A 14,417-nucleotide genomic window follows, 5' to 3' on the forward strand; every position below is an offset into this window, starting at 1 on the left:
CTGCATCATTAGCAAGTGTTCGTGTTTACATGTGTTCAATACGTAGGCACGGAGGCACGGAGGGGAGGGGGGGCAAGGCTCCTCCAGTTGGCTCACCCCCCCACTATCGCCACCCCGTTCCCAGTCCCCTGTAGCAGCAGCTCGCTGATAGCCCCCTCCTGAATCCGCTAGCTGAGAACCACCATGCGAGTACCTTCAGAGCAGTTTATGCCTTGGATCGGTTCGCTGCTTACTTTAGCTATTTCGTAAAGATGCGAGTCTCCCGGAAGCTGTGAACGGGTGTGAGAGCGGATAAGACAAGAGATACACGGTCTGGTCCAACTGTTAACCCGCTGGGTAAGTGGAGTAGCCTGCTAGGTAGCTAACATTTGCAGCTGCTGCACATTCGGTGTCTTCAGGCGACACTATGGCATGTAAAGCTGCTTTTGTCTCACACAACGGGACAGCACAATGACCTGGATGTGTATGGTAAGCTACTAAAACGTCTGGTGGATACCTTCTGACCAGGGACACTCTTGGCACCGTGAAGGTCCGGCAGCGTTGCCTGTTTGTCGCAGCTGTGGTTTGGTCACTCCTAGCATGCTAGCTGACTAGCTTGTTAGCTGTGTCGCATAGCTAAGCTACCCACGCTAATGTTATCTCGGAGTTACAGCTGACAAACCACGACCCGTATTAAGTGAACAATGGTGATGAAAAACAAGCTGTTAATCGTTTATTGTCACGTTATGTTTGCACGGATAGGGATAACTAGTTGGGTTAGTTTACTTATGTCCACCGCTAGCTATTAGCTACTGTTAACCCCAGAACCAATGCGTACCCTGCCCAGTATGCAGACATGCCAGACTCAATTGAAAGGTGGTCGCGGGTATTGGTGCTACTGCTTTTCAACAGAGGTGCTTACATGATTCAAACTGATGTGACACTGATCTAAACGATCTGGGTGTGGTGGTGAATTCGGTAGGTTTAGATCCATGGGTGATCCAGCAGTTTTTACTCAGTAAATTGTTGCAGAAATAGTTCATGCTCGTCGTGTCTTTGTATTCCAGAGACAGCAATGCTGCAACAGCAGTAGCTGGCATCACTTGGAAAAGTCTTATTTAAGATAAACACGTCAAACCAGCTCCTGCAAAGTCTTGTCTCACCAAGTGTATTTGTTTGCTACTAAACAAACAGCTTGGATCAAACCAATATTATGTTATGTTTGTGTGTGTATGTGTGATTATATATTTTTAATACTTTATCAGTGAATACACATCTGCTCTGCTTTCATTGTAAACATGCACATTTTCATGTAAATGCCAAAACATTATTTACTTTTAAAGAGTGCCTGACTGTAGATGAGTTCTATGAACGGTCCACTGTCTGCTCATCAAAAAGGATTTTCTCAGAAACTGAACGTGCATACACCTGTGCATACTTCCAGCCACTTGGAGACATTTAAGGAGATAATGTTTCCTCCGCGTCATGAATAAACAAAAATCCAAACAAACATGTTAAATGTTTTACAAGCAACATGTAAAAATCGCATTACAGAAACATTCAGACCAAACGGTGCTGTCAGTGGCAAACTTAAAAACAGAAATCTTGGGGCTGGGGCTGTAGGAGCTGGTTAGTACTCTGTTATCTGGTCACTGCACCCATTTTCCTATTCAGAGTCCTTTCACTTCATTATGTAAACGTGTCAGGGGAAACAAACATCTGTTCATTAATGAAGCAACAGAAATAATCATTCAACTGCAAAATAAGATTTAAAATCATCACTTGATGTCATTTAACTCCCAGCTGTTTCCCAGCTGTGCTGAGAGGCAAGGTTATTTTAGTTAAGTAAAACTAAAAAGTAAACCAGGAGTGAAAAAACAAACATTTTAGTTAGATGAAATGAAAATAAAAACTTGAGAGCGAAATGAAAATGAACCAAAATTATATTATGTATTAACAAAATTAACTCAATTAGAATTAAAGGAAGTGTCTTGAGTTTTGGTCTTTTTCAATTTGGTCAAATGTTGTCAACACAACAAGCATGTGAAGGTGTGAAGGCAGTTGACTGAGTCAACTGCCTTCACAAAGTGTTGGGTTTGTATTATAATACCAGTTGTGAACTTCTTAAATCTAAATCAAATTCCCTCCACATTCTGTTTTAAAACCCACCCTGGAAACTAAATGAAGTGACAACAAAAATGTAAAATGTGAATTTAAAAGGAAAGGGGGTTCTGCATTCCCTCTTGCACAGCAAGCACCAAATATTGCACACTCATTGCAGTTCATGTTTGATTAGAGCCTCTATGGAACATTTACATTACAGAACCCTCTGTTTGAAGGCCAAACAAGCTCTTCCTTCAACAGATAAAGGAAGCCAGCATAGTTGCAGATTCCATGGCTGACATCAACTACTGCCAGCAGGAACCTACAAAGGCACTGCCAGGAGAAATCCCTTTCAACTCATTCACATGTCATTTACATGGACACTGTTAGTTTTTAAGGCAGATAAAATGTTTATGATTACAGTTCAGATGCAGTCCTGTCAACATGACATTGATGCTGTTATTTCTACATATTTTGGTGATATTGGTAATTAGTTTTTCAATGTTTTACAAAGTCATGGCTAGATTTTATACATTATGCATTTTGTTTGTGAGTGTTAATCGGAATCAGCCACTGATTTGCATGTGAATACACACTGAGCCACAGCATATGCCTGGTGTGACAGACCACTGGTCTGCCGCCTCCTGGGGTCATTTTTGTTCTTTAACCCAAGACACATCAATATTGAGTCAGTCAGCCTTTTCTGCAGAGTTTTATTTTCTCTCTTTGTGTCATGGCTCTGAACAGAGGACTGTGGTAGTCAAGGAGATGCTATCCAGGAGGCCTCTGTTGTCCTGGCAGCGTTAAGATGGGTTCCTGCTCTGTGTAAACCCCAAACTTCTTATGTCTTATTAACATGCTGCTGTGTTGCAATATACCACAAGGCTGGATAATTAGGCCTTCAATCAAAAATGTTAGAACCCCCTGCTCCTAATAGTTCAAATTCAGCATGTCACATTTACAAGGTCTTCCTTAAATCAGAAAGAGGCTCATGTGAAGTGTTCATGTTGTAGAGCCCTCTCTTCTTCTTTAACACTCCAAAACTCAAACATACAGAGTTTCTCAACTGAGTTAATACAAAGAGAGGCCTCAAAATCCTCACAGTTGAGAAGCTGGAACTACAGCCTGATATCAGTTTGTGTCGTGTGGGTGTGGAAGTATTCTGTATTAGTTTTGTGGGGCGTTGTCATGAAGCACTCTGTTTTTTTTTTAATGTGATGTAATGCAAAGGGAATGCATGCAAGTTAAGGGTTTGTCTGTTTCGTTGGATGACATGATATTAGGAGAAAGTTGAGATTGATTTTTTTTTTTTTCTAATTAAAGCTTTTGGGCTGCCTGGTTCAGAAAAAATCCAAAAAAGGGAACATGATTGACACAGTTAATTTAAAGCAGCTCTGACTTTCTTGGTAAATATTCACTACTTTCTAGAAACACCGTTTAACATTTAAAATTAAATTCACCACTCATTCAGAAATTCTTGGAAGTATGTGGTCTGGAAAGCCAATAAGGTTTTCACTGCTGATGGATGTAACTTTGATGCTTTGCAATGAATATGAGAGGATGCTAAACTGAATGTGCACTTATGCTCAGTCATTCCTAATCTTTGCCCCTCATTGGTCCCACCAGTGGACAGATGGTGATGGGGTTTTTTAAAATCAACATTTTCATTACTTTAATAGCATACTGTAATATTGTCTGTCAAAACTAAACTGTTTTAGTACATTTTAAGTGCCATGTTCCAGTGAAAAATTCTGAAATGCAAAAACAAATTAAAAAACACTTTAAAAAAGGTATACATATGACCTAAAACAAAGGCATAATAGTAGTAATATCTCCTCTATTTTGTAATGTGTGCTGCCATCTTCACGTCATGTGTCCACAGCATAACTATGTCGTGCAACAGTAAAAAAGTGTGAGCAGTAGAAGAAAATGCACTTTAGCTCAGCTTCATTACATGTGAACTGACTAATTGTCCAATTTCACCCTCCTCGTACTTCAGGCCAGTTTCCAAGAAGCTAATGTGTTGTGGTGCTTTTGGTTGCAGAACTCTACAAAGATGCCTGAGGTTCGTGATCTTTCTGAAGCTTTGCCAGAGATGCCCATGGACCCAATCACTGGAGTTGGAGTAGTAGCCTCCAGGAACAGGGCACCCACAGGATATGATGTGGTAAGTCACTGAGCACACAGCTGAATTACCACATTACCAGATAATTATCAATTTTTGATTGTGCAGTATAAAACGTTGAGCCGGAGTGGCCTTCTACAGACCTACCTCACTGCTCATTTCACTTTATAACCTGGCCAACTGCATTTTGCACTCAGGCTTATTTATCGCTATTAAATGCTTGTTTTATAGTGCTGTTGTTTTTTTTTATAGTGCTCTCATTCATTTTCTTATGCTCTTGTTTATAGTTGATCTATTCTCTTTGGCTTATAACCGGGTCCCGACTACTCAATTTTGTGCTGTCTCATGTGAAAATGTGTGCTGGTATGACAATAAAGATCCATGAATCCTTACTAAGGTACATTACCATATACAATGCAGGAAGGTTTTGAGCTGATTAAATGTTTTTCAATATGCAGCAAATGTAGCACTGTTAGTGATATTCTGTCTCTTTGCTGCACTGGAAAATGGAGTTCAACCCAAATATATGCACATCATGGTATCTCTGTGTGTCTGTATAGTATAGAGTATATTATTAGAATTATGCTGAGGACATTGTGACAGTTTGAGCCAGTGAGTGGTTTATAGACATGGGTGGGGGCAGCAGTCACATAGAAGGATTTTTGTTCAACATTTCTGGCGCAGACTATGTTATGAGACTATGTTATGTCTTCAGAGCTCTAATTTGGCCATTGTTATACACGCCTGACAGTGAGATCTAGGATCACTGTTTTGGATTAATGACCAAAGATTTCACCAAGGTTATTTTACAGTTAGAACAACCCAAAATGACACTGGACTAAAGGACTTTTCAGTTTTTACCTCTTTGCTCCCGACTGGATAATGTAACCAGATGTGTATCCACATTAACTTGCTGGTTTAGTTTCCAGTAAGACTTAAAATTGTCCGTTAAAATCAAGTTTATGCCTCCAAACTCTGAAAATATTCTGCCAGGACCTTCAAAGGAGACAGCCTCATATTGTAACCTGGACACTTCTTTGAAACAGTATCATTTGGAACAGAGTTGTGCTGATCAGGTTGCGACCATTTCAGAGATGGGCAAGAAATATGATATATCACGACAAAACCAGCTCAAACATTAGACAAAGGTTATCTTGATTCTGTAACAAAAGGAATTCAGTAAGAATTTGATCGCCCTGATCGGAGGATTTGACTGAAACCAGGAGCAGCAGCTGCTGTAGCGCTACTCAAACCTTTCATCTTGGTTCACTGCTAAAAGAGAAGTGACATCAGAATCACTGTCCTCATACTGTGAACTATCACCTACAGCTGCAGTGGGCATCTTCTATTAGCATTATTACCATTATCATGTTTTACTCTAAGCTTAATGAAAAACCACACACCAAGTAACAGTGACATTTATCAGGCATTGAGCCTCGGATGTTATTTTCCTTTGGAAGATGAAAACTGTCCGTGACACCCCGATATTGTAATTACTGTCAAAGTTTGATGAGCCCTCCTCACTTGACATATCTGCCTCCAGGTCTCTACAACTACAGACGGCCTAGATGCTGACCTGTGGAAGGATGGCCTTTTCAAATCCAAGGTGACTCGCTATCTCTGCTTCACCAGGGTCTTCTCTAAAGAAAATGTAAGTTACCTCAGCTGACCAACCAGCTATGCATCCAACAATCTCATGTCATACATATAGCATTTGAATGAACCATCAAGTTAGATGCACCACTCATTTATTGTTCTCTTTTTTTCTCTCCATTGGCTTTTGTTTTCCCATAATCTCTCTTTTTTCCATCATTTGTCCCCTCTGTCTTCTGTACTCTGTCCTTTTCTGCACAGAGCCATTTAGGCAATGTGCTTGTGGACATGAAGCTGATCGATATAAAGGACACTCTGCCTGTGGGCTTCATCCCGATCCAGGAGACTGTTGACACTCGTAAGTTATCAAGTGGAGTAGAAAGGCAATGATAGCATCACTGTGTGGTAATTGTGTCTTAAAACAATGAAAATGTAAACCCCCAAAGTATTGGGACTCAATAATGTCCCGTTAATCTTAAGAGAACCTCTCTAAAGCGATTGAGCAGACTGTTTGCAGTGGAGTGACTCTGGCTGTCTCTTGTGTGTCCCTCAGAGGAGCAGGCCTTCAGGAAGAGGCGACTCTGCATCAAGTTTATCCCACGGGACTCCACAGAGGCAGCCATCTGTGACATCCGCATCATGGGACGCTCCAAACAGGCGCCCCCACAGTACACATTTATAGGGTGAGCAGCTTGGGATCACATGGAGGGAATTTTCTGTTGTAGACTCGACAAATACTCATCTGTAGGAGAATGTAAGTAAGGTCCAAACAATAGTTTTACCATCCTAAAGACTGCAGTTGAAACCAAATTACTGTTTCTCTGCACATCGAACCACATGGATGATTAAGATGATTAAGATGATCCCTCACATGTTTTCAGCTGTTTCTGAATGCACAATGAGTTTCTGCAAGGAGGGTCATGGAAATCAAAATAGACTATGCCAGTAAGGTAGGCTGATCAGGTGGGCATGAAGAAGCTGGAGCGACTCTGAAGATATATATATATTTAAAAAAAAAAAAGATGTTGGCTGCAGAAGTCACACAGTGGGCAGTCTTCTTTCTTTGAAGCCTGTCCACCATTTCTTTGAAGTGGACGTGCTTTATGTTGAACCTGTTACTTTTCTAAATGATCTGGGGAAGACTTTCTGCTCTTTCAGCTTATTAATGCGTATTTACTTGTTTTACAGAGAGCTCAACAACATGGGGATCTGGTATCGCATGGGGAACGTACCTCGGGCCCAGGACTCCACACACACACCAACCACCAACAACGTTCAGAATGTGAACTCCTCCTCCAGCTCAGCCCCAGTCCCAGCAGCTCCTATGCCCAAGTATGTCTACCCTAATGATGTGTTTGTACAAATGTGTGATTGCATAGCTCTGATTTATCCACACCCATCCAGCAAGCTCACATGTATCCTGCATTTCCTCGCATGTTTGAAGCTCTGTGCACAGTCCTGAATCAAGGAAAGAGGATGTTCACTGTCCTTGAACATCCTCGAGAGAAAGGAAAGGGGATCTATGTTTAGATCACAGTGAAGTAGGAAAAGGTGACGCTTTCAGCTTTTTCTCTTTTCTAATAAACATCGTGTTCTTGGAACTGTCAAACCACTGTGAATGCTGCTTTTGAATGACAATAATACACAGGCTACAGAACACAGAGTACTGTTGACAAAGTATACTATTTCCATATGTCTACAAATAGCTAGAAATGGGGGAAAAATGAGTTCCGTGCTGTCTGATAACTTCAGAAACAGCTGCTTGCCATTACATCCTAATGCTGTTAATTACCTACACACGCAGACAAGATTGTCTGTGAAACAGAATCACAGAAAACAGAAGAGTCGATAGTGCATGTGTTTAGAGCCTCACCGGTAACTGTCATTAGGTAACTACAGTATATCAGGAGTTACCTGTTCGGAGCTACCTAACAGATATGTACGACTGACAGGACGGTCAGTAACAGAATTATGCAACAAGCATGCATCAAGAGACGATTTGAGTGTTTTGTCTCCATTTTCCATCTTTTTTTTTCTTTTTGTCCCAAGGCATATTTCCATGACTCTCCCAGCCAGCTTCAGAGGGAAGAACACCACCAGACCAGACTATGAGCACCAGAACTCCAACCTGTATGCTATCTCAGGTAAGCAACACGTGTTTGTCTGACACGTACCAATCAATCTAATGATGTTGTTAGTGTGTGTAAAAGTGCCCCTTCAAAAGCTGCAGCTTCCCTTGTTGGCTTTAACGTACTCCCCTATTGGCTTAAGAAAATCGAAGTGAAAACAGCAAGACACATGTAACAGGACACTCAGATATTTACCTCTTAGTCCTCGGGTAGGCCTTTCATGTACAGTTTCATGTACAACTTAAGCAATCAGTTTAATGCTTGCAAATTTTGAGCAGGTTTGACATGAAACAGGACTCATTATCATTTGCTAGGAAGAGGTATAACTGCCCCATAGATAGTTTAATTTGGCTGAGGGAAATTTGCTACAGACATTCATGTTTCCCCCAGGAAGAACCCCAATAACTGCGGTAATCCTCTGACTTTTTCTCGGGCAACAGCAACACTTGTTGTACAATACTTTGGTTTACAACCAATTATCTGCAGAACTAATGACTGTTTCATCAGCCACAGCTCTGTTTAATACTAATAAGCAAATGCTAGCATGCTAACAGACGAAGACATGGTAAATATTATATGCTAAACATGAGCATGTTAGTGTTATTATTGTGACCATGTTAGCACACTGACGTTAGCATGTAGCTGTGCTCCCTCACAAAGCCACTGCTATACCTGATTCAATTTTATTCCCCACAGATTATTCTTTTGAGACATGAATTTTCATAGTCTTTTCAGTCTTTTTAATAGTCTCATGATCAGAGTATATTTGATAACTGTCAAAGGGTCAGCATGTTCAGCTCTTATTGATATCACATAGAGGCACTTTTTATAGCCTAACATCCCTACAATTTCTTTTCAGCAAGTGAAGCTCTGTGGAGCTCAATGACTCTTTTTAAAGGCTTAATTCAACAGAGTGCCTTGGTTTCTTACTACAGATATTTATTTTTGGGACAAAAGTATCAAAGGCTGAAACAGCCAATTATCTCTTAAAAAGTTATTGATCACTACAACCTCTGATCTTTTGCAGCTATGGATGGAGTGCCTTTCATGATTTCTGAGAAGTTTGCCTGTGCCTCATCTGATGTAAGTGGCATGAGCTGAGCCTTTAATCTTTTGGTGGCAGATTGACGTTATAGCAGGTCACAGGTCTTGTCCTCCTATTGTTTTAACACCTCTGTTCAAGTTCAGCAGTAAGCGGTTATTAGAACCAGTATAAGCCAGAAACGAGATATGCATGCAGCAGTTATAGGTTGAAAGGAAAAAACTATATAGGTTAACGGTAGACTTACTGAAGTTGAACTTGCTAACATAACTGGACAACTGTTGAACTAATGGTCGCTGCTCTCCATGTTCAGCTGCAGCAGGTGGATCTGATGGGCATTACAATCAAGTCACTGGCTGAGATTGAGAAAGAGGTGAGTAGACAAATGTAATCCAGTTGGAGTCATGGGGAACTACAGTTTATTTCAAATTCATTCTTATTTTCATATCTCTGTCCATAATTTTCTTTTGGTTATGATAACTCAGTAGTCATCAAAGTAACAGCTGACATATGGAAACATGGCGACCTTTCTACAACACAATCAGAATGATCAAACTAAAATGAGCCTGAAATGTTGATAATGATCCCTCATTACCTACTGGACTTCATTATAGTAATATTGCTACCAAGTTATAATTAACGGAATCCTTTATCTTTTATCTGCTGTGTGCTTTGAAGAATGCAGAGAAGTAGACACTGACATTTAAATGGCATGTTACTGTAATTACACACTGTGTCCACCAGAAGCCAGCATAGTCCTTAGTTTTATCCACCGCAGCACCGGTGGTCACAGACATTTAGCCAATGAGCGTAGAATAGATCAATTCCTGTCAGATCATCTTACAAAGTAATAATGTTTGACTCTCCCTCTGTCAGTATGATTACAGTTTCCGCACAGAGCACAGTGCAGCAGCTCGCCTCCCTCCCAGTCCAACACGGACCTCCCTGAGCTCTGAGGCCTGAGGATTCCCTCCCTTCCCCTAACAACACTCCCCCATACAGACACCAGCAGGAGAGACCTGTACACAACTACTGAGGACATGCCCACAACAAATAGTCCCAAAAACCTGTCCTGAGAAGGAAGAAACAAGAAGAATGATTATGTGGGTCTGGCTGAAACCACTACATGGAGGAGCTGGCTTTTAACATGAGATGCAATTGTCCGCTGTTGGACACAACAGAAAAGGAATCTCACTCATATGATTTTAAAATACATTTCTTTCTCAAAAAAGGGTGAAGCACTGTTCCCTATAATAGAAAAAACCTCACCCCATCTGAAGGACTTGTTAGAAACAAGACAAAAGGAGTAAAAGGATACTTTATTCTGATGGAGGCCCCCGTTAGGCCTTTGCTCTCTGATGCAATGAGAATGAGAGCACGAGAGCAGCCATCACATTTGCCTTCCTTGTTCATGGCACACCTGCTGCTGTTGCCTGCTGCCATTGGAATCAAGGCATCAGAAGGGCATATCATCCCAGTTCATGTGTTGGAAAAACAAAAGGAAAGTCCACGTCAGTGACATTTTGTTTTCAAGCTCGTACTGGTCTTTTTAATGGGGAATGATTCTCAGTGTACCCTGATGTTACTGTAATCTAGTGGTGTGAGTGCACTTTGTGTTTGGGAATTTCAGTGTCCACTTCACTATCTGTCTTGGCTAACATATAGAACCACTGTTACTGTTTAAAGGTTACTAAACCAGGACACAGTTTACACTGCTGGACCACACACACCACTATTCTTATCAGTTCTCTCAACTTCTTATTTATTAGGGCTGGGTATCATGTTTCCACATTAGTGGTGGTAGAGTTTCGGTACTAATACCAAAACAATACTCTTTTCAATACCTTACCCCATCACTTCACCGTCACGTGTTCAGAAGTTCATTCAGCTGCAACTCTACAGTTTGCAGCGGACTGTCCATGTTGAGTATTTTGATATTAGAAATAGACGCCTTCATGAGCATAACAAAGTTGAACAATTAATTTGTTAGCTTAACTGCATAACTACAGCTCCCACTAAAAAAAACTTTAGCTAACATATAATTGTGTTCACAAAAACACATATTAAACGAACAACCATTTTAGTTTTTTTGTTGTTGATTGCTGTGTTTTGTTTGAGGTTTACTCTTTGACGCCAACTTTTGGTACTCGACAGACTTCATTACTCTGAGCCATTTTTGAACACACTTTGCATCAGTATCAAAACAACACATACTGAGCTTTGAAACCCAGCCCTAGTTTCTTTACATCATCAGAATGATCCTCACTGTTTTAAAGTTACAGAGAGAAATATGTTGCTGTATATGTGTCACAATTTGTAGTCTATCATACATTAGCAAAGGCATTTTTTTGTTTTACATGTGAAAAACCATTGTGACTACAGTGCATATCTATCCTCTGTAACAATGATAGGTCTTTAATTTGGCTTGCTTTCCCTCTACCCTTTTAAAGTAACTGTTTTACGTTGAATCTGTTTTAGAAGTCTGATAACTGTAATTTAGCCGTTTTATTATTTTTTTTTACCCAATTGACATGTGAAGCCCTCCATCTACTCAGAACTACTTGAGTTCAGCTCAGATTAGACTGATGGGACTTGGACACTAGAGGGGGGGTAGTAGTTTGAAGGGGTTAGCATAATTCAACCAGTTGGCAATGGAAGTGTTTCAGATGACATGAGATGCGGCTCACGAACTGGCTCCTCACTGGTGGAAAAGCCCCGTGACAAAATAAGACGGGTCCTATAAAGATAAATATCCAATAACAAATGAAATGTCAATTCATTTTGAAGGGATACTAGCTGGATAATTTCAATATAGTTTTATCCCGTAATCCAAATTATTTATTACATCAGTCTAATCTTTTCTAATTTTATGCATTAGAGCTGAAAGAAAATTAGATTTGACACAAACATTAACACCAATAACTGCTGAAATTTGTTTTTAAGGGTCCCTTAAATATATTTTCTTTGAGAATTGTGACTGAGAGATGTAGTCAGAGGGACATTTTACAGTGTAAAGGTCATTTTGTCAGTACTCTCTGTTGGCACAATACTATGTAATGTTCCTAAATAAGCTCAAACATATCTGACATTTCTACTCATTGACATTTCTTGTTACTTATGGGCCAACATATACAGATACTGACAAGCCACACATTTCCCCTGTTTATATAAATGTATGTGCTCATATTTCTGTTTCCAGATATCCTGCTTTGAGTTTTCAGTCAGTAAGAGTCATGCCATCCTCACCACTATGCTGCTCTTCAGATCAGAAATGCTGATCTCATTCACTTATTTACGGTTTCTTCTACTTTGCCATGTTTTCAGTCACTGTCAAGGTGCTGTGAATTAAAGTCACCACTTCCTGTAGATCTTTAAAATGAAGAGACTACCAGTTGCTCAAAGGGTATAATCTTTTCCACTTCTGATAGGCTTTTATGTGAAGGACACTTTTGAAATCCAGGCATGCTTTAATCAAGATATTACTCTAAAGTTCACTCCAGCAGGATGCTTCTGTATTCATGCACTGCTCCTTTATGTTAGTACAGTATTGTCTTGAAAAGCACCAGAACAACGACCCTGTTCCATTTTTCTTATTTCAAACAAATTTGTTTCATAAAAGTGATGTTTAAAGAAAAATACTTTGTTTTACTTCTTTTCTGCAATATTATCAAGTCATAAATGCATGGATTAACTCTTTCTGTTATATTTTTGTCTATCTAATTTATTAGTCATTTCAGTATTGTGACCCTGTTGTGCTTAAGACTCTGTCGTTTTCAGAAATGTAACAAAAACTTGTGAATTGCACTGCTGACATGTTTGATGGGGGTGAAAAGATAAATGGCTCATGCCCATGTGAAGCTCTGTGTATTTGAGCTTGTGTTTCAGCCTGCCCTGTGATAAGCTACACACGTGTCATTTCTCAGCTGTGGTGTTAACTTCTCGCCAGTTTTTCTGAAACATTCAAAAGCGAACTAAAATGGTGTCTGCATTAACAACCAATAACAATCCTGCTTTGATGTGTGTGTGTGTGTGTGTATGTTTGTTTGCATGCACAGTGACATGAGATGTCATAGGGTTTCAATAGGATAGTTATTTTTCTAGGTTATTAATAGATTTTATTCACCAAAGAATGAACAAAACAGCATTAGTTGAATTTGTATTATAAGGAAGTTTTATTAAACTGATGAACTGAACACTCTGACCTTAAGTTGGATTTTATTATGAGGAGAATGGTGATGTCACTTACGGTCAGCACTGGATTTTCTGAGGCTAATACTGATTAAGATGTTTTCTCAGATGTTTCTTTAATAGTCAACACTGTGTTTGGTTTATTACATTAACCTTGAGTGGTGGCTGTGTGTCTGACAGTAGAAGGGTTTTTCACATTCATCTGCTCCGTGCTCATCTTCAACCTCCCCGCTATGATTTTCTGACATCGCAAGTAGTCTGAAATCGTGGTGCAGTGTGCAACATGAAGCCTCCAGCCTCCGCACATTTAGAATGAGAGAAAAGTAGCAAGTGCACTGTGGCCGATTAGATCAAGACGTATGTTGTGTTCAAAGTAGAAAAGGAAAGTTTTTGCGCATTCTGTCTCCCAAGAGGGTGAACCTTTTTGATTTTTAAAGACTTATGACCTCTCCACAGTCCCACAGTCAAATTACACTAGAGGAAAAGGTCATAGAAAACCCAACATTTGATTTCAGACTTTTCTGTTTCTTCCATTAACGCTTCAAAGCCAACTTCAAAGTGAGAATACAAGCCACCATGCACCTCTCACTGTGGTTATCTTCCTTTGCCTTGGATTTGCACACATGTTGAAGGTTAAGAGAGCAAACTGTTGGTGGTTCAGCTCTCTGCACTGTTTCATCTTTGTGTTTTTTCTGAATGGTCTACTCACACACACACGAGTCAATTAGCTCTCTAGCAAACATGTGGCTTCTGCCACCCCAGGAGCTTTATAGAGTGGATAAACTACAGAGGCGGATACACATCTGTAGCTGCACTAGCACACTACCACAAAAGGCAGAAATGGAAAAAAGTCAGTGCACATTTGACCTTGTCATGTGTTGTGCACACAAATAAAGGTCTTTCTAAGTCACAGCTGTTCCAGTCTGGAGGCAGTTTTAATGTGTGTCTTAATCACTGCATTGCAGCTTTTCTAGTGAAGAAATGGCTCAAATGCAAACTGGCAGAGACGTCTGCAGCTTATTCAGAGTAATGGCTGTTGGAATCTTATCTAAATTCAGGATCACTTGGCAAGGATGTTATCTCTTGGTTTAGCTCATGTGGAGAAGGTTTGACTTGAGACCTGAACAGCTTTGTGAACATCACTGCAGTAAATACAGAAGGCCTTGGTCTTGCTGCTTTAGTGGGCATCCATTGGTAGCTGTGAAACAGCTGATTACAGATACATTCATGGGCACTGCAGTTAACCTGGGGATCGGGA

The 14,417-nt window shown here is 40.2% G+C and overlaps 1 protein-coding gene across 2 annotated transcripts; it reads left to right on the forward strand.

Moving 5' to 3' along the window:
• Positions 1 to 170: 170 nt before the first annotated feature.
• On the forward strand, positions 171 to 10,163 carry mvb12ba (multivesicular body subunit 12Ba). 2 transcript variants are annotated; one of them, XM_070851115.1, is made up of 10 exons: positions 171 to 336; positions 4,127 to 4,249; positions 5,751 to 5,858; positions 6,062 to 6,158; positions 6,354 to 6,483; positions 6,989 to 7,132; positions 7,850 to 7,944; positions 8,957 to 9,012; positions 9,285 to 9,344; positions 9,848 to 10,163. In XM_070851115.1, exons 2-10 carry the CDS (start codon positions 4,139 to 4,141, stop codon positions 9,932 to 9,934), a joined length of 888 nt encoding a protein of 295 aa, XP_070707216.1. In that variant the 5' UTR covers positions 171 to 336; positions 4,127 to 4,138; the 3' UTR covers positions 9,935 to 10,163. The 2 variants fall into 2 exon arrangements, with proteins under 2 accessions (XP_070707216.1, XP_070707215.1); XM_070851114.1 differs by lacking the exon at positions 171 to 336 and adding an exon at positions 393 to 468.
• The last annotated feature ends 4,254 nt before the right edge of the window (positions 10,164 to 14,417 follow it).

Source organism: Pempheris klunzingeri, chromosome 19 (genome assembly GCF_042242105.1).
Source record: "Pempheris klunzingeri isolate RE-2024b chromosome 19, fPemKlu1.hap1, whole genome shotgun sequence".
In the NCBI taxonomy this organism is placed as follows: Eukaryota; Metazoa; Chordata; class Actinopteri; order Acropomatiformes; family Pempheridae; genus Pempheris; species Pempheris klunzingeri.